General features: G+C 48.1%; 6 protein-coding genes across 6 annotated transcripts; 2 read left to right on the forward strand and 4 right to left on the reverse strand.

Annotated features, from left to right (window-relative positions):
* Positions 1 to 1863: 1863 nt before the first annotated feature.
* ABOM_003595 (uncharacterized protein) lies at positions 1864 to 2348 on the forward strand (the record flags this gene model as incomplete). Its single annotated transcript, XM_022530725.1, has 2 exons — positions 1864 to 1984; positions 2065 to 2348. 2 exons carry the CDS (start codon positions 1864 to 1866, stop codon positions 2346 to 2348), a joined length of 405 nt encoding a protein of 134 aa, XP_022393094.1.
* Positions 2349 to 3968: 1620 nt separating this feature from the next.
* Positions 3969 to 7382, reverse strand: ABOM_003596 (phosphotransferase family protein; the record flags this gene model as incomplete). Its single annotated transcript, XM_022530726.1, has 4 exons — positions 3969 to 5377; positions 5926 to 6628; positions 6685 to 6944; positions 7010 to 7382. The coding sequence occupies 4 exons, from the start codon at positions 7380 to 7382 to the stop codon at positions 3969 to 3971; spliced, it is 2745 nt and encodes a 914-aa protein (XP_022393095.1).
* An 827-nt stretch (positions 7383 to 8209) lies between these two features.
* On the reverse strand, positions 8210 to 8974 carry ABOM_003597 (uncharacterized protein; the record flags this gene model as incomplete). Its single annotated transcript, XM_022530727.1, has 1 exon — positions 8210 to 8974. One exon carries the CDS (start codon positions 8972 to 8974, stop codon positions 8210 to 8212), a length of 765 nt encoding a protein of 254 aa, XP_022393096.1.
* A 2646-nt stretch (positions 8975 to 11620) lies between these two features.
* ABOM_003598 (MFS transporter) lies at positions 11621 to 13446 on the forward strand (the record flags this gene model as incomplete). Its single annotated transcript, XM_022530728.1, has 5 exons — positions 11621 to 12024; positions 12075 to 12685; positions 12736 to 12985; positions 13040 to 13163; positions 13222 to 13446. 5 exons carry the CDS (start codon positions 11621 to 11623, stop codon positions 13444 to 13446), a joined length of 1614 nt encoding a protein of 537 aa, XP_022393087.1.
* An 889-nt stretch (positions 13447 to 14335) lies between these two features.
* On the reverse strand, positions 14336 to 15331 carry ABOM_003599 (uncharacterized protein; the record flags this gene model as incomplete). Its single annotated transcript, XM_022530729.1, has 1 exon — positions 14336 to 15331. The coding sequence occupies one exon, from the start codon at positions 15329 to 15331 to the stop codon at positions 14336 to 14338; it is 996 nt and encodes a 331-aa protein (XP_022393088.1).
* Positions 15332 to 15853: 522 nt separating this feature from the next.
* ABOM_003600 (cystathionine gamma-synthase) lies at positions 15854 to 17770 on the reverse strand (the record flags this gene model as incomplete). The annotated part of the gene is made up of 3 exons (XM_022530730.1): positions 15854 to 17492; positions 17548 to 17642; positions 17723 to 17770. The coding sequence occupies 3 exons, from the start codon at positions 17768 to 17770 to the stop codon at positions 15854 to 15856; spliced, it is 1782 nt and encodes a 593-aa protein (XP_022393099.1).
* Between the last annotated feature and the right edge of the window lie 164 nt (positions 17771 to 17934).

Raw genomic sequence — 17934 nt, forward strand, 5'->3', positions numbered from 1 at the left:
ACCGAAGCCCTACTATCACAACAGCTTCAACGATTGCCATCCCTTCGAAATGCGTCTACCTGTCTTTACTCTCATCGCTGCTGCTCCTTCGGTGTTGGGATGCACCTTTGGATTCTAGCTCGTACAAGAAACCTCCTATAATGATGCGAATTCGGTTTCGTGCCGTGCTAGGATCTGGGAGAGTAACAGCCCCGACTTCAACAGTGACGGAGGTCAAGCGAGAACCAATATTGGGTGCAACGGGGGCTGTCACAACCTTGGGTATAAAGGGGAGACCTACCAATTTTGCTATGAGAGGACCGCAAACCATGACCTGTAAGGGCCTGCTACCGTTCAACGCACTAGTAACGGCGGTGGCACAAAGCGCAATATCCACCCTGATGGACAGGAGCATAGATATACAAGCAGTGCCTTCCTCGGCAGTGTCGATGTACACGGTTATTATCTCTCGAACATCGAATGTCCCTGGACGCCAATGATGATAGATCAGTCGGTAGCTGGCTTTTGGGAGGGACACATCATCTGTTAGGGCAACTTCAGTTGATTTAGTTAGCTTTGCGCTTGGTTACACTTGAAACAAGAATTACAGTCTGAATTTGGAACTAAAGCTGAAAGGGCCATACCGATATAACTATGGCAAAACATCTCAATTCCACCGCTTGTCCTCCTTTCCTATCCACGCCTATCCACTGACCGTCCTCCTAGTCGTCATCCTCCTCATCGTCAATCTGAAAGTCCTCATCAGACACTTCTTGTAGCTCCTCATTTCGCTCAGCGAGCCAGATATCCTGGCGAACCCAGATGTCGTCTGCCAGTGCCTCCAGTGCAGCATGCGGGAAGACGTAATCTCGCTCGCTTGCGGTCGGTTGGCGAAGCCAGAATTCCTCGAAGTGGATAGTCAAGAACGGGCCGTTGATGAGTAGACCACACTTCGTCTCCATGACCTTGATCCTTTGAGTGCATGTAGATTGCACCAGGGGCTCAGCCCTGAGGCTATGCGCGGCGGTCGGCACCCACTTTTCGACTTGGATGTAATGCTTCCGTCTTTCAATAGACACTATGATAACTGCCTTTGTCTCAAAATGAGCCATCCATATGCTGGCATCCCTTCTCAATTGGGACAGCCCTTCGGACCATCCACACTCGAGGACGACTGTGGGCCAGTTTGGGTTCCGACCAGCAGGGAGGTATTCAGGTTTAGGGGCCCATTGGTCATCTGGCTCCTTCTTCACGCGCCCATTATCAGCGAGCCCTGACCTGAGGCTCAGGTAATTGTCTGCTAGTCCCATAGTATCAAATGCCCGGCAAAATATACGACCCAATGAGCCAGAGGCCACTTCATGGGGATACTTTGGGACCTTTATTATAAGCTGGCACGTTTCCGAATTATAGCAGAAGCGGATTGCTCTGGATCCAAGTAGTCGGCGATTATCGGTCGTTCTTTCGATAATACTTGGAGGAACATTGTGCAGCAAAATATATGGCGCCCCTTGGGCCTTCGCTCGCTCCCTCACGACTAGGCGTTTTATGGCCCCGGTGGTAGACCCAATACCCCAAGGCGTATCCTTTGGGAGCTCTGATCCAAATGCTCTGGAACTCAACATATGTTCCATTGTTCGAATTGTGCATTGAGGCATTGGAGACATAGCTGGCGAAATACCTGCCCCAACGGTGTTACAGGAGAACATGGCTGTTTAAGTGCTGACTTGAGTCACAATTACGCAACTCAGAGTATTACCAGTTTTTGATGTCACCCAGCATGAAGTTTCCGGATGTAATCTCAATCCACAATAAATGGGCTCTTCTTATCACTTAAATAAAAGTCACAATCAATTCTGATTTCTCGAGTGTGGCCTTCGGATCATGGGGCAGGAAGCTACGGGCAAAGTTTCCAAGCTCCTGCCAGATGTAGACCTTGCCTGGTACCATCATCTTCGAGACCATTTACGCCCTAGTGATTGGATACATAGTCTTCCCCATGAGGGTGAGCTTCAATGGCAGGGGAGAACACCACGAATGCCCGTCGCGTTTGAATTGTCACTCAAATACACGTTCCACCACCAGCCACCCCCGACATTATTGCCTCTATGAAAGCGTTTGCGGACGCGCTGCAGTCAATTCTTTGCAACGATACTGTGGCCCTGGATGAGTGCCTGGCATATCTCTCTATCGACACGATTGGGGCAACTGTGCGACCAGATGTCTTGGCCATTGACTGGGTCTCGCCTCATAAATCACGTATAAAGCTCTACGCAGGGACACCCGTGACCACATTCAGGAGTGCCCTCTCCACGATAACGCTGGGTGGACGGATCCCAGTCGCTCAATATTCCATCGATGATCTGTAGGCCTTGTTCCGCGTAGTCCTAGGGCTGGGTGTCAAATTCTCCCAGCACGAGGAACAACCCGTGTAGAATCCATTCCAGCACAGTCGCGCACATCCTGAAGACTACTATAGTGGCTTACTCTATTATTTCAATCTCGCACCTGGCGCACAGTTTGCCCGACGTGAAACTGTACTTACCCGCGATCCGGTACGGGCGTTCAGACGCAGATATCGCGCTCGGGCTCCAATAGTTTATGATCTCGAGCCAGAGGGGCAATACGTAGATGGGTTCCAACGGGCGCTGGAGACAATCACCCACAGGCACAAAGTGGGAAACGGCCATCACACCCAGACGTATATTGCATGCGCGTTTTACAAGGATGGCTCTCTCTCACTGACTTCTTACCTGAATCCTGGCGTTTTTTGCTCATCGGGAGCATCTATGGTTTAGACATCCGAACCGATGGTTTCGGAGAAAAGTCTTTCTTGTATCCTGTTATACTTGGGGCTGTACATTTGGTTCATTGAAATATATGGGTCCCTTTTGGTCTCATTTGTTTTCTGTGATTTACATTGTGACAGCTAGACGCACCTCCTACAGTCTGGATTAAAACACGTTCGATATCGATCTCTTAGCACTTATACGATACTCAGTGGGCAAAGGATGGAGAGTCACCTTCTCCTAGCTTTCTAGGTAACCGGGGCCTCGTAGTAATAATCCGATACCCCGATATCTACCCCCCAGATGGCCATTAGTTGAAGTGCGGACATAGTGGCGCCAAATATGATTCTGGGCAGGTGAGTCGTTATCCAGGTCTCCTGGCTCTTTTGGGCTACCTCCTACAACAGCCTAATCATGTAGTATATTGCCATCGGCTATGCAGGGTGTATTGTTTGGTACTACGTTGAAACAAGTGCAGCGTCCTCGTAGCTGAGATTTCTGTCACCATCCGTAGAATACTAAGTATGTAACAGAGTAAGGGACCGGGGGTTTCAAAACCTCCTTTAATATAACAGATGCACGTCATTCTTCTGTCTCCAAGTTTTAATTTCGAGGACGAGATTGTCTTGCTCACCTTCAGGATATTTTGCTTAGGGTTGGTTTTGGGTCAGGGTTTCAGGGGTTCAGTCGATAGCGAAATTATTTCTCAGTCTAAATAGAGGAAATGTTCTATAGCGTAACATTCTTAGCAAATCTATTTTATTTTAACATTCACTGAAACGTTTTCCATAAATCTAACAAGATTAGTTATTTAATTGGCAGCGATTGAAAGATTTTTTGAGATTAATAAATGTTACTGTAAATTTGGTTTAAAAGTATTAACAGTATGACTGAAGAGCCACGAAGGAAGTCTTGGAGACCTGGTACATATTAAGATAAAATAACAATAATTACCCTTAGCAGAGTTGAATATGCTGTTACTAATGATTGTCCGCCGTCGAGTACCACTGCCTATAGACCCGAGCCCATCCGGCCTAGGCGCCTGCGGTCTACCTCAGGCTAGACCGCCGGGGCAGGGTTGTGATTCATCGTGATTGCAGATACATATTAATTACCCCTATCTGCAAAGAGGGATCGAATAGTATGTCCATCTTCAATAATACCATTATAAATGACAGAGCTCCTATCCATTCTGATGTTCTATTGGTGCGATTGAAGCAATTTTTGAAACCCACAGCGGACCGATTCCAATTGTTCATCATCGAGATCATCATCGGCAAGTCCAAAACAAACCTCCCACAGCTCGAGATCCTCAGGAAATCCTTCTTGCTTTGACACTTCATTGAAAAGCTTTTGAACAATTTCAGGCAGGTTGATCAGCTGATCTGCAGCAATCGAAAGACTTTCCAAGACTGGTAAGTGTCGCTCCAGGTTTCGCTTAGAGAGAGCAACGGCACTTTCATCACCGTCTATTTGACTTTCGGCGATGACAGTCTTGATCATGTCACGGTACAAGTGTCGATAGTGAGAAAGCTCCTGTGGTGAATTCTCCTGGACAAAGGATTCCTCGATTCCGTAGCCGTAGTTCATCGGATCCCAATCACGGGTAAGCCAGCTAGGGTATCTCTCGTTACCCAGGAATCTCGGCACTGTGGAAACCCCTTCCCAGTCAATCAATGCACACACCTTGCCCTCATCGGAAACCAAAATATTCTGAAAGTTGAAGTCAGGATGTGTCAGTACAAATGGCTCTTGTGCAAACTCGGACCATGGTAACCATTCTATAAAGTGCTTTAGAAGTCGATGTGCGCCTTGGCTAAACTTGTCATCAGGTGGCTCGTGACGCTCGAACATGCAGAGCATCCAGGCCTTTGGATCTGAAATGGGTTCAATCTCGGATTGAATGACTATGTCCCATACGTCGTTCGTTCTCAGTTCCTCCAGCATTGCTGGCATATCCATAACTCTCAACGGTCCCACACCAATGGGATTATTTCCGTTGTCAAAAATTGGCGAGCCGGCCTCCGAAAAGGTAAATTGATTCAGCTGCAACATGATTTTGGATAGATCCTGTAGAACCTGTGTCCGATGGCGCTCTAGACTAGCGGCATCCAGTTCATCATTGAACCAAACATGGCGGGTCGACTTGCCGTCGATATACTCCATCAATATGTAGGGACAACCCAGGTCATTATCTAGGGTAGCGGAGAACGAGAAGACAGTGGGGGTGGGGACTGTCGTTTTTCGCCTGAGGAGCTGCATTGTTGAGGCTTCGGCCTTTAGGACACGGGCATGCATATCGTTAAAACCGCCTGGATATCCGTTCACGGGAACTTTCAAGACCCACTTCGAGCCGGTATTGAATTCAAGTGGAAACAGGATGTTATTAGAACCGAAGAACCGCTCAGGCAAAACACTACAGCTGGTGCATGTCGCTGTTCCGACTTCTTCATTTTCACTCTGCTGGCGAATGGATAAGGCAAAGGGCGGTATCTTTGCCAAGTCCAGGTGGTCGAGAACCTGTTGAAATACCGCCATGTCATCTTCTCCGTCGCCTGGTCCACTCATGATATTGGGGCTTCCTGAGCGGCAATGCTTATTCTCCGAAGCTGGACACTATTGGTAACTGACCAGAATTAGCTATCACCGCAAGGGCTGACGTACATTAGATGCACGTAATTTGGAATATCGACATGCAATGTTAAAACATAAATGGGAAGGGTTGTGTTCTTCGCTTTAAAAGCCGTCGCCGGATGACAGGCACGTGAGATGCATGTTGTTTAACAATCCTCATAGACCAGAACAACGTAACCCTCTTCATCGTAAACCACGTCCCCAGTATTTTCCCGGCTAGAAAATAGCGCAGTCAGCGCACGATGTATAGCCAATGGTTCATAAACGATATTTCCAGTATTCAAATGGATCAAATATATATCCATGGTCTATTCATAGAACTTTAGCGGCTCATCCATAGCTAGTCCCTGAGCACATAGATACATTGTGTCAGAGCGTCTATATCTAATCGAGTGAAAGCAAAGCAACCCATTCCTTGCCTTGGCACATGCCTTTCAGATGCTTGATTTATATCCACAAGTCCTTGCCGGAAATTCGAGTAATTCAATAATCCGGCTGTCACCGCATGCTTCAAGGTACATACAAATGGCTTGACATTCAAGCGTAACGCGGGGGCCAACCCACCACTCATCGACAGAGGTAGCCATTAGTGCTAGCCAGTAGGACAAGATAAGCAGAGCACGGGGCTCCTTCGCAGCAAGCAGATTCACGAAATCCGGTAGCAGCCGACCCATAAAGTTCGTTATGCGAGGCGCCCCGCATTTATGGCGAGGGATGCGCAGTAACGGGCACAGCATACGAAGAGGCCAATGGAAGGGGTTTGTCTCTTCCGTCGTGGTTTCGGTAATATCGCATAGGTCGGCCAGGTCGGCATCGAGATCTTCGCGACCCATTCGATGATCATCAGCGTATTCGTAGTTACTCGTTTCTTGGAACGGTTCATTCCAAATGCTCTCTTTCTTCCATGGTTCGGTGATCTCTAGAAGACAGCGTAATCCACATTGGACGGAGAGCCAATTCATGCTGACCGGATCATCGGAAAAGACCCAGGAGTCGAGCGGGGTTGTCGTCTCAGCTGAGAAGGAGAACATTCCAATCAAAATGCAGCTTGTGATCAGCATATCCATGTTATCTCGGCCGATTGGTAGTTGAAGGCTTTGTCGATATATCCGGGTGGCTTTGTGTCGAAAGCGTGTGGCTACCAGGGTATGCGTTGGGTCCGAGGGGAGAGCAGAGGCCCAGTGTGTGCTTGCCACTGCCATTATGGAATACAAAAGGCACGGTTCCTTCGCGACCATCAGTCTTCATACAGCGGCAATTGTAAAATCTGATTCAGACATACCCCAAGAGCTACTTGGATAGTACGCTCTCGCATGACCTTCTTAATCGGGGCAAACGTGGGAGAGTGCACGGATACCATCTGAGAGAAATGTGCTAGCATGGCCAGGCCAAAGGATCCAAGAGAGTCACATGGACCACACCAGTGGAGTTTCTCATTTCTGAGGTCAGAGTGTAAGATATAATCGAGATTAGCCGTCATTGCGCCAACTGCCAATGCGCCATTGCAATAAAGCGAAGCGCCAGAACTAGACGAAGCCGTGTCTATTCTCTTTTGTGCTTCATTGCCCGGAAGTGCAAAATCACACACGGCACCGTGCATGCGGCACCGCTTGCATTGCGGTTTTGCTTCATCACACTTCCAATAATGTCAGTTAAATTGGCCTGTGGAGTGGTTGGGTTGGGGTTCGTTACTTTGACCCTTCGACGCTTGCAATTCATACAGCCCGTCCTCGATTTTCGGTGGGCACGTCGAGCCCTGTACACTTGCCGCGTTGAGTTTGAGCCTGCCAGTGACAGTCTATTGGTCTCATCCATATGTAATGAAGTGCCAGTTTGTTGATACCTAGGCTGAACTCTGAATGTTGACAGATAGTTACTGTTGCGCCAGCCATCATTGCGGCTTTTTATCGTTGCGACGACCTGAGTGAGACTTGTCGGTTGGGGTTCCAAAGACCACAGTGAAACTCCAGGTACCATCATTGATAAACAAGCGCTGCAAAGGAGAAGAAGGATTGTTACAACGAAGAGTATCAGAACACGAGGCTCAGCGACGACTTTATACGTCATCCATGCTCCCATATCAAGCTAATCCCTAACAGGCAATCCTGCCAAGGCTCGTATTGTACTGTCCAATCAACATCTTGAGCTCCACTTTAAGGGTTCAACACGAGTTTCCGTTGCTACACTGGACTAGGCACCGATTATTCCGACTCAATTCTATGAATAAATGATGATCTTCTGTTGTAGGTCCGAGATTAACTAACGTATAACAGCAATGCTGAGTGAGGCATTACCGGGCGGGATACTGCAGCTCAAAGCACTATGTACCGCCCTTAACCAGCGTATATTTGTCCAGTGCAAAGAACCCTTCTGGGGAACTTGCCATCATTTTGACCATTTCCATCTATCGCGAAGGATTTGAATGCAGCAGAGTGGTCGATTCCTCCTCAACTTCCATCACAGCGTTGGCCCAGATACTAATCGCCCCAGGCCGCTCCATCGTCCAGGTCCGGTGAGCCAAAAGGCAGTGGAGGTGTATAATCTAATATACAGTAGAGTTGTGGTTGGGTCTGAACAGCACATGAACACTCTGAGAGAGCTTTCCGGACCACGGTGAAGCTTTCTCTCTCTGGATATTCTGAACACGTCGCAATACACTGCCCCCAGTATATCATAGTGCGAACCTCCAATTACAAAAGGAGGCCATATCACAAGGTCTCTCCAAGCTTGCGTTTTCCTCTGTTCCGCTATTTGCTTGTGGGATGCATGTGCAGGTCTCTCTCTTCCAGATGTTGTGCCATCCATTTCTAGAGCCGCTTATCCGCAACAAAATCTCGATTTATCTCTTTTATCACTGTGAGGTGCTGTGATAAAGTGAATCGCTCACTACCAACACATGAAAAATACTGCTTTTCATCCTCCTTCAGGCTTTCTTCATCAGTCTCATACGCCACAAGAATCCGAGCGAATTCTTTGAACTCTTCTCGGTCTTTCAATTGACGAATATAAAGGTTGGTCTCTTGGCCAAGACACGAACGCACAAATTCGGATAAGTAAATGTGATCTTGCAGACCATCGAGATAAGCTAGACGAGATAATGTGCAGAACATACTACTGTCCGAGAAACATAGATCTTTCTCGCAACTAAATCCGTTCGCAGCAATGAAAGCCTCCGTAAAATACTTCGTAAGACATGGCTGAGCGCGATCACGGGGGTGGGGTAGTCCAGGACAGACGAGAAGCATAGACGGTGGAACGGACGAGGCAAAGGCCCAGTCAATGATGCATGTTATGTTGACTTCGTCGTCGACAAATATATTTTGGAGGCTGAGATCCGGGTGGCACAACGGAAAGCCGTCACATTTGATGTGATTGTCCCTTTCCGTCAGAAAAGGCACATTCTCTTTGAGAGCCATCCCAACTAGGGCATAGTCAAGCCTGTTGTCTGTACTTTCGGTTTTTGATCCTATCGCGACATAATCATTCCATCGATCTGTGGCGGTCCGATACTGTTGGAAGTCGTTATACTCTTGCAGGACAGGCACTGGGCCATGCAGTAGATGATGTTCCATGGAAGTTCCTTCACATGTGCCAAGAGCGCACTTATCAAGGCGAGATAAAAAAAAGGACTTAGCTTCAGTGAACGGTCCCCGTGGGATATCGTTCTCGTCAAACTCATCTCGACCCTGCCAGACTAGGGAGGGGTAAAGACATTTCCCTGTGACATGGGCTCCATCTTTGAGAAAAAGGGAACCGATTCTGTCAAATCGCATATTAGACAAGTACGCTTGCATTTTGCCCAGTTGCTTCATTATCTTTTGTTTTTGACATGAGCTTAAAACTGCCGGGTGCTGATCGCCCGGTCCAGTTGGGTGTGTTATATCACCATCCCACTTATAGGTGCTAAGTGGCACACCTGTGGCCTTGCTCATCAGGATATACGGAATACCAATATCATTTTTGCTGGTTGAACTGATCATGTTAGTGGGCAACCGGTGTTTTATAGTATCACATAACCTCACCAGTATGAAAACACTCTTGGAATAGAGATGGAACCTACCTTTCCAAGGTATTGAAGTGTTGCCACTTCACTCAAAGCACAAGTCTCCATTTAGTCAGTTTCGCAGGCTATTTAGCAAATTGACTTGGCTAAACGATTGTTTAGGTTATCGACGAAAGCCCCACCAAAGCTTTCGAGCGAAGGTCTTTGTGGGCGGGGTAGAGACACACTTACAGCTTAAGAAGTTAGTACGGGCTGACTAGGAGGTTGAGGTAAAACTTAACGCAGATGTATATATTCCAGTTCTAATGCATTATATACACGGGAGACTATGGGGCACAAGGGGAAACAAAGGATAAAAAAATCAGTAAAGCATAGCTGACGGCATTGCGTTTACCAGTTACATCTACAATCCAATAAAGTGACTTGGATATATGACTGACGTGTGTGTTGAACGATTGGTCATGCATTCCACTATAATAATGCAAATCGCAAAGAGTGTCAAGGCTTTGGAGGCAAAAGCCGTCGTGGAGCTCTCCGCTTCTCTGGACAGCCGACCGCGCTAAGCTACAACATTTCGTTAGCAAGGGAACCTAAATAATTTCTTTCGGCAGGGTCGCTTGCCGAAGGCCCCACCGATACAACGTTTCCCCAAGGGCAGACGGGTCAACCCATTTCCACAAGTAGCAACACACAACTGGGATGGGCAGTTGAAGGGGCGCTCCACCCGAAGTACAGCATGGTGTAATAGGAATGGAATGACTCATATCTGCCCAATTCTCAAATTACGGTCAAGATGCTCAGCTACTTGCAGTTGAAATACTGAATATTGAGTGGTGAAGCTAGAATGGTTCTAGAACGGGACTAATATCGGGGCGAGATTAAGTTTTTCAAGTGGGCTCAGCTTACCCGTACCGAGTGCACAGGCCACTCACGGCTTGCCGGTCGTGCATGTGAGCCCTAGGAGATCCCATCCATGGGCTGTCCAATCTTCCGACTCACGGTGCACCAATCGGGATTTCGGGATATTGATCACATCAGTAATAACGATAAACAAGGTACTTAGTGTATTCCGAGGGGCCGACTACATGATACCTTCACAAGTGTTATGATATGGACCAACTCGGGTTATATGGATCATGTTGTATGAAATATATATTGCAGAAAAGTGTTAGCCGTGCTATCGATGAGCTCGCAACTGAAATAAAAACAAAAATTAAAGAAAAATGGCCAGAGAGGGAGAGACTGACTTCGGAGTCTCTCCGGTAGTAAAAATCATAACGCTGCCTTTGCTACCCCCAGGGTCCTGGCACCTGCTTGCTCCACAACCGGAATAAAAATGTGTAGAGGGTCTACCGCTGGCTTTCCCCGCACTGGGGAGAGAAACTACTACGATAGAAGTGTGAATTCTTCCAGTTAGCCGATACTAGATACTGGCTGAGGGATAATTAAACTATTTCAAAAAGCAGTGCTCGGCATTAGGACGTTTTGTAGGTCCAACCCTAGCAACCGGATGAGGTTCCTGGGCAAGAAGGTGGTATGTGAAAATTCGGTTTGGCCAAAGTACATATAGTATTCCGGCTTGTTACTCTGTGCATCGGGCAAAGCTATGTGGATCGACGACTTGATTGGGACTCGATAAGATAGTGGCAGATGTAAGCCAATGCGATCGATACACAAAGTGAAGGAGCCCGCTGGTCGTCACAGCCTCCTGGTCTCGACCTCAAAAAAGACCAGGGACCATCGTCTCGGGAATAAAATTCTGACGAATTTGGCGCGTTCGTGGGTAACACGGGAACTTGCTTGTCCATTGAGCGTCCCAGAAAATGAGTTTTCTAGTGATCACGTACTTTTTGTAGCCAGAAGGGGTGGCAAATGAAATGGGCTGGACTAAGACTATCACACATTCCAGTTTAGATAGCACGTTCGCAATAGTCGGTGTAAATGAATAATAGGCAATCAATATGTTCGCCGTAAATCCACTCAACACTGATCAATAGGAACAGGCTGGCCAATCCATAGTTCGATTTCCTTGTTTCGAGAAGGCTTTCCAAGGCCCGACTGAAGTCTGGGTTGCGATAAAACTTTGTATGCTCCGTCTAGTATACCCACTTTTTTATTAAGCTGTTGAAAATTCAGAATTTTAAAAGGCCCCTGTGCTCGCCCTCTTAATTTGGGTTCAGTAAAACCAAAGATTTGTTTTCTCTATATACAGATTATGACTAAATTTGACTTCGGCTTTCGAAGCCGTAGCCAGGAGGATGAGGGTGAGGGCTGGTTTGGCAAACTTCCGCAGTTCACTGTGATCTCCCGCCCGGGGTCGTCGTTAGGGCACAGCACCCCCTCGTCCGGACTGGCAACCCCGACCGAAGAGAAGGGTCTCACAGCCTTACAACCCTGCCCAGACATTGGTCGACTGGCCTCCTGGAGAGGAGCATTGATCTTGCTGGTGACTTCCGGCTCCCAATTTCTGGATAATGTTTTCATGACTAGTTCAAACATCGCGCTTTCCTCTATCCAGGAGGAGTTCGGAGTCTCCAATACCCAGCTACAATGGATGATTTCTGCATACACGCTAACGTTCGGCGGGTTCTTGCTACTTGCAGGCGTGTTATCTGATCGGTAAGGCTCGTTAACAGCAGTGTGAGGAAGTTAGTTCTAATGCGTGACAGATATGGGAGAAAATTGATTCTCTGCCTTGGGCTCTTCTGGCTCTCCGTCTGGACACTCGCTATCGGATTTGGCCAGTCATTTATCCAGCTTGCTGTCTTCCGTGGTATCCAGGGCATCGGTGCTGCGTTGACCGTTCCGTCAGCGATTGGAATCATCAGTTCCTACTTCACCGGTGTTGACCGTACTCGGGCATTGTCTATCTACGCAGCATCAGGCACACTAGGGTTCTGTGTCGGCCTCATTTTTGGCGGTTTCTTGACCTCATCGCTAGGCTGGCGGTACATCTTCTATTTAATCGTCACGATCACAGGCTCTCTGGGCGTTCTGGGCGCTATCGTCCTTCCGAAAGACGAACTAGCCGGGAAGGAAAAGCCCAAGATGGATTACTTTGGAGCTCTACTGTCTACAGCTGGCCTAATCCTCCTCCAATTTGTGCTTTCGAGTGGAGGTGATTACGGCTGGGGCACTCCATTCATCATCGTTCTTCTTGTCCTCGCGGTCGCCCTTCTGGTCGCGTTCACCTTTCTCGAATGGTACATCTCCTACCCGATCATGCCCTTAGATCTATGGAAAATCCCCAATTTCGCAGGGCTTTGGATCGCAGGTTTCAGTAGGTTTCCTCAAAGGCCATCAACCAGGTCACCGCTAACAGTGATGAAGCCTGCTACGGCAGCTACCAAAATGTCATCTACTACATCGTCTTGATGGCACAACAGGTGGACAACCTATCCGCCGGCGAGACAGCCCTCCGCTTCCTGCCTATGGGCGCGATCGGGTTCATCGCTTCCATGGGGACGGGGAAGGCCCTCGAATATGTGAACGGGAAATACACTCTTATTGCCGGGCTGGTCCTGACAGTGTTAGCCCCCGTTCCAAGCGCATTGACCGCGACAAACTCGGAGCCGGACTTGTAGGCACCCTAGGATCTTCCATCATAAGGCAAGCAAGCCACTAACAATGACAGCTGGGTCAATGTTCTCCCCACATCCCTGATTAGCATCACAGCCGTATCACTTATCTTCGTGACAACTAGCACCACAATCCTGACAACTGTGCCGGTTAGTGTAAAGAGTTTATGTGGTGGAATGGTAAGCCCTCCCTCACGTCGACCTCTCCATGTGACGATAATACTAATTCATGGCACAGCTGAACACAGCCTTCCAAATCGGCTCTGGCGTAGCCCTCGCCATCTCAGCCGCAGTCACAGAAGCAGTCGACATCAAAAAGGGCCACGGGCTTGCCCAGCAGTATGCCACTGGCCTCTGGTGTTCTGCCGGGCTAGCAGGATTAGGGCTCCTCATTGCGATGGTTTCTGTCCGTAGACGAGGCATTGGGCCGGGCGATAGGAACGATACGCCAGTTGCGATTTAATTCTTTCTTTCGTTTAACGACATAGACATAGACTTTTGGCTCAACTTGTACGCTTTTTCAATCAGGTTAACGACAGCATCATGACGGAAAAGTTCTGTATCTTCTTTGGGTTGCTTTCACATGGACTTTGGGTATAACAGGCTATAGAGTGGCGAATAGACATGGTTATGTTTCTTTTTAGGGTTAGTTGTTTAGAAAATATTAGTTGTTTTGATCCACTTGGCCCGTGTGAAATTTTGCTTCGGAGCTCCGATATGGGGTCCACCTTGTGGTTTCGTGTCTTCTGAGAAGAGGGATGAGGAGTGATACTCTTCTTTACTTCTATTTAGTTATCTATTCAATTGACTTTCATTTCCCGGAACAACAAAGTACAGGAAGGGATGAATGCGACGCGAGTCTGCCTAATGTCCCGTTCTTCGTAAACCCGCTTGTCCAGTAGTGTCGATATGGAGGTTTGTGACTCAAATTGATGTAAGATGGCAGTCTTGGGTTTCATTATAAGAACAGGATGGCAACTCTTTTGTACCTTTCAAGCAGTAGGAGCAAAGCAACTGCAAAGTAGGGGTTGAGTACCACCACGTATACCGGTCGTTATTTGTGTAAATAACTGTAAAAATGCAGGAGACGAGATGGAGAAAGAGTAATGAAATTTCGCTAGAGATCGAAAAGCGCTCCCGCTGTTATATGAATAAATATGTACCAAATCCCCTGTCTACGTGTGAAACAACGAGGAGTTGAGCTTCGTCGCTGACCGCAGGGCGGATCGCGGAGGAAAAGCACGCAATAAATGGTACATATATACCAAGCCCCTCAAGCCCTATATGGGATACACGATATCCCACTATCAGCAAGACACTCATACAGGGAAAATACCGCTGCCAACCCATGGTCACATTGTAAGCGTCTCATTAAACGCGGAATTCCCTCCCGAATTACCCTTTCCACCCGACGCTTGAGAAGGATTGATCATTCCCAAGCGCACAGCCCAATCGTCCCTTCCAGTCTCCTTGATCAAGGTCTCTGCAAGGTCTAGTCTTCTTCGGTATTGTCTTCGTGGGCCGTCAACAGTGATCAGGTTCCCATGCATCTGGAACCCTTGTGTCAGCATATTCACCAGTCCTAACAGACCGGCCGTTCCAGCAAAAAGCAACAGTAGTAGGACCTGCCCAGACAACTTTGCATTGCTCGCTAAGGCAACATTAAAGTAAACCAACAAGGTGGTGAAGCCGGATACGGCATTTTCAACCCAAGTCATATCACGGAGCCATTCTCCGGACGTCACTGCTTTGAGGTCATCCACGTAACCCGTGATCCGGACCCAGCGGTCCTGGCTCAGGAGGACGAGGAGATCTCCGACCACGCCCGGCTCGGAGGCTCCGCTCCAGCCGGAGCGACTGCGTGACCGAATCAAGAGCACATTGAGAAATCGGGTCAGCATTAAGAGGACGATCACTAGGAGGCCCCACCAGTCCTTAGTGAGGACGAGAAGGGACGTGACGGCGACTGTGCTGCACACCGCAAGGAGGTATGCGGCGACAGCTCCGAACGACATGGAACTGTCGATAGAGAACACAAAACGAGACAGCCACCCTTGTTTAGCCTTGCGGACTTTTGTCACGGAAAGTGTGGTCAGTTGGCCCGTGCGACCAACCCTCTGTAGGAAATTGACCGTTGCCGGGTTTTCGACCCGAAACACATAGCCGGTCGTCATAGCAGCTACGGCCGGGTACTCTCCGCCATAAACATCAGCGGCATCCTGCTGGCGATGAAGTCCGGGACCGAGGACAAACGTATCCAGGAATGTGGAGCCACCTGTGAGGGCGGTTCGCTGCGCGATGAGCGGCAGATCCGCCAGGAAAATGATGCCAACCAAGTCAAGTGACATGGTGGGAAAGGCGAATGTAAACATCAGGGGGTTAAGAGAATGTAGAATCAACTAGTATTAACACATATGATGAATTGCCCGGGTAGTAAACAAGAGAAGAGACTAGAAAGAGAACTAGGGAGGAGCTGCTGCTTGTTCCTTGGGTGACAAGTCATCATGCATCATCCCGAAAAGCCTTATGACGTGGCGCCGGGTGTCCCCATTGAGATGTTAGCCTCCACGAGTATGAAACCCTAACTACTTGAGATTGAGTGCATGTTGATATAGTTTATATATATTAGATACTCACTGAGCATCTTTTGAGCATATACGGAGCTTAAGTACTACTGCTGTTAAAACTTGGGCAGTGTATGACGTTACTAAGGTTTTACTCCGCCTCGAAAATACAATAAATTTTAAGTGATCAATCTGTTTAGGTAGTAGGACCTAAGCCGATTAAATAATCCAGGCATATAAAACAGTTCAGGTGATTCAGACAATCCAAGCCAGTACTAATTAGTTCCACTGATAACACAAAATGTGCTAAAGCTCGAGTCCAGAACCAGCTGCTTCAGCGGCCTTTAGTGCAATTGCAAACCGTGACTTCAGGTCTTCCGCATCCTCGACACCAACACTAATGCGAAGAAGATCTGCTGGCACACCGAAGCCTGCGGCCCAATCCAACTCGCAATAATGTGCGAGGAGAACATAGGGTGACGTTAAGGTGAAGTTTGTCCCGAGACTAGGTCCTTTGGCAGTCTCAATCCGATCGAAAAACGCAACCGCCTGAGCCTTCTTGTGGAAAGTGAAAGATAGCAAGCCACCATACCCGCCGGTTGGTGTCCGACACTCGTCATAGAATTTCTTTGTTGGACTATACTTGGGGTAGTATACGTCCTTGACAAGAGGATGTGCTTGAAGCAGGCTGCAAATGGTTTCGGCGTTGTCATTGATTTTCTTAATACGAGTCGCGAAGTCACGGCTATTGCGCTCCATAAACATAACGTCCTCAGCCCAGTAGTTGTCCTCGTAATCAGATACGAAAGCATTCTTCAACTGCTCATAATACCTTCCTTGGGGGTTCAAAATAGCGCTGCCACCCATAACATTACAGTCTCCTGAGAAAATCTTCGTCAGACTGCTTACAACCATGTCTGCATATGGAAGGACATGAACGTTGATGGAGTTTGCAATCGTCTCGTCAACAACCACGCCAAAGTCATAGGTGTCTGCCAACTTCTTAATTCGTTGTAGATCGGGACATTTTAACATAGGATTTCCGGGGAACTCGCAAAACAAGGCCAGATATCGTTCGCCAGCCTTCAGGCGGGCTTCCAAGTCATCCAGATCCTCCGAGGAGCCATTGCCGTAGAAAAGACATCCCGGGCCAAACTTTTGCAGAACTTTAAGGGTGTCAATGTAGGGGAAACCAAACGAGATACTTTTCAGTTGACCTCTAGACTCTAGCAGCATTCGGTGGGTGTTGAAAATAGCATTCATGCCACAGGGATAGAGGTAAACGTCGTCGTCGGAAAGCCCCGTCACTCCACGCGAGTCGGAGGTCATATTCGGACTTTGTTGGACTGAAAGATCCACTTCGCCCACCAAAGAGCCAGCTATGCGTCGACGGAGTGCTACCTTGGCGTTATCGACAAGTGATACATCCAAATTTCGGCCAAAACGCTCCTCCAGGAACTGTGCGCTTTCCACTCGCTCTTCTGAGGCCGCCTTGTTTTCTGTTTCGGACGTTGGATATCTCGATACGGTTTGGTATCTCCTTGGGCCTCTTTTCTGATTCATGGTTGGCTGCAGCGACGTGGAGTCTGCCAGCTTGCCATCCAAGAAAAGTGCATGGCAAAATTCGGCATATCTGCTTGAGATACCATCACCAGAGTGTTGCCAGTATTGTTTCGCTATTGGGAAGAGATCTTTGCGGAAGATGACCGCTGATACTGAGGGTGAGAGCCTCGCAACCACCGTTGAAACCTCTTTTCTCTTATCGAGAAACAGATCAATTATCTTGACGTCTCCTGCGCAGCCAGGCTCCGCTGTTGCCTGCATGAAATTACGACATCTGTGGGCAGCCTTGTGGGATGGAAACAGCATGGCGCTTTGATCGGGGGTTCCATGCTTGGCGATAATATCATTCGCAAATCCTGCGATGATACTGTGGATAAGGAATCTGGTGACGCGATCAGCGGATGCGTTCTCGAGGCCTGGAATGCAAGGGGAAGCACCGTGGATAACCATTTGGTAATTTATCCATGACCCGCTTATCACCCTCTTCATAACCCACGTTATCAGCCCAAGTGGGCAGCGACATGCTCACAGCCTGTGGAAGGCGTTAGTTTTGTTGACTTCACAGTCCTACATTCCGAAAAACGCAGATGCCAAGATGAACACATAACTTACATGCGGTGTGAGCGAGGGGATTGAGTCTCCAAGTTCTATAATTGCCATCTTCACATAAGCAATGCAATGAGCTGAATTTCGTTGCCTAAGAATGTTAATCGGAGTTTTGTGTACATGAGATGGTGAACGGGCGTTCGATCGCAGGGTGGCGTTAGTGAAATTCCGCTGTCTCCAGGTTCGGCCCAGAATATATGCATAATTCGATAGCCTGC

This window comes from Aspergillus bombycis, assembly GCF_001792695.1.
Source record: "Aspergillus bombycis strain NRRL26010 chromosome Unknown contig00009, whole genome shotgun sequence".
Lineage (NCBI taxonomy): Eukaryota > Fungi > Ascomycota > Eurotiomycetes > Eurotiales > Aspergillaceae > Aspergillus > Aspergillus bombycis.